The sequence below is a fragment of the Brassica oleracea genome, chromosome C3 (assembly GCF_000695525.1).
Source record: "Brassica oleracea var. oleracea cultivar TO1000 chromosome C3, BOL, whole genome shotgun sequence".
NCBI lineage: Eukaryota > Viridiplantae > Streptophyta > Magnoliopsida > Brassicales > Brassicaceae > Brassica > Brassica oleracea.
Window position 1 is genome coordinate 25,862,866 of NC_027750.1, and position 762 is coordinate 25,863,627.

The window sequence follows — 762 nt, forward strand, 5'->3', positions numbered from 1 at the left end:
AATGGATAAATCCCTTTCGGTCATGCGCCTTCGTTTGAAACAGCAGTCAACAGCGTGTTATGGGTTCCCTCTGGCGCTGAAACTTTTTGCTTTTAAAGCTATCCCCTCATTGCTTGAGAAAATTCTCGAACCTAATAAAACCACTTCTTTCTTGCAAGAACCAGAAGGATGCGACTCAACAAATGCACTTCTGAATTTTGAAGACATACTTCTGGTGGAAACCCAAACTGAGGTACAATGCTGTTGTCTATCTTATTTGCAAAACAGAAGTTAAGACGCTCAAACTTTGTGTACTTATGAATGTTTGTGTTCTTTGTTTGAGGTTATTGTTACGTATTCAATCCCAGATGAAGGTGGGGATCCAAAGTGGAAGAAAGAAGTAATCGATCCCCAAATAGATAACTTAGTTCGTCGAATGCGGGAAGGGCACGAGTTCAAAGCAACAGACTTTAGAGGAGGTGATTCATCCCTTCCACCTCTGAAGCCAGCCGAAAAGGCTGAAGGTGTTGGTGTCAAAAAGAAGTGTCAAAAGCCGTCTAATCGGTTTGGGAAAGCATGTGATGAACCTGGAAGTTCGACTCAGGCGCCTCAGCGTCCTATTCGACCTCGTCGTGGGATATGTAAACAGGCTGAACCAGGAAACTTATCAGATAAGGAGCAAGAGCTGAAAGAGTGGATACGAGTTGAACTGAAAACCCAGTTGGGTAAATTGCGGAACGAGATTTTTGACTGGTTGCATCATGATAGGGGAGGCTCGTTCAC

The 762-nt window shown here is 43.7% G+C and overlaps 1 protein-coding gene across 1 annotated transcript in view; it reads left to right on the plus strand.

Annotated features, from left to right (window-relative positions):
- Positions 1 to 762, plus strand: part of LOC106330239 — a 19,542-nt gene that overhangs the window by 1,310 nt on the left and 17,470 nt on the right. Inside the window, exons 3-4 of the mRNA XM_013768744.1 lie at positions 44 to 232; positions 323 to 704. Of these exons, the coding sequence (XP_013624198.1) occupies positions 44 to 232; positions 323 to 704 (571 nt within the window). The remainder of the gene's footprint in view (positions 1 to 43; positions 233 to 322; positions 705 to 762) is intronic.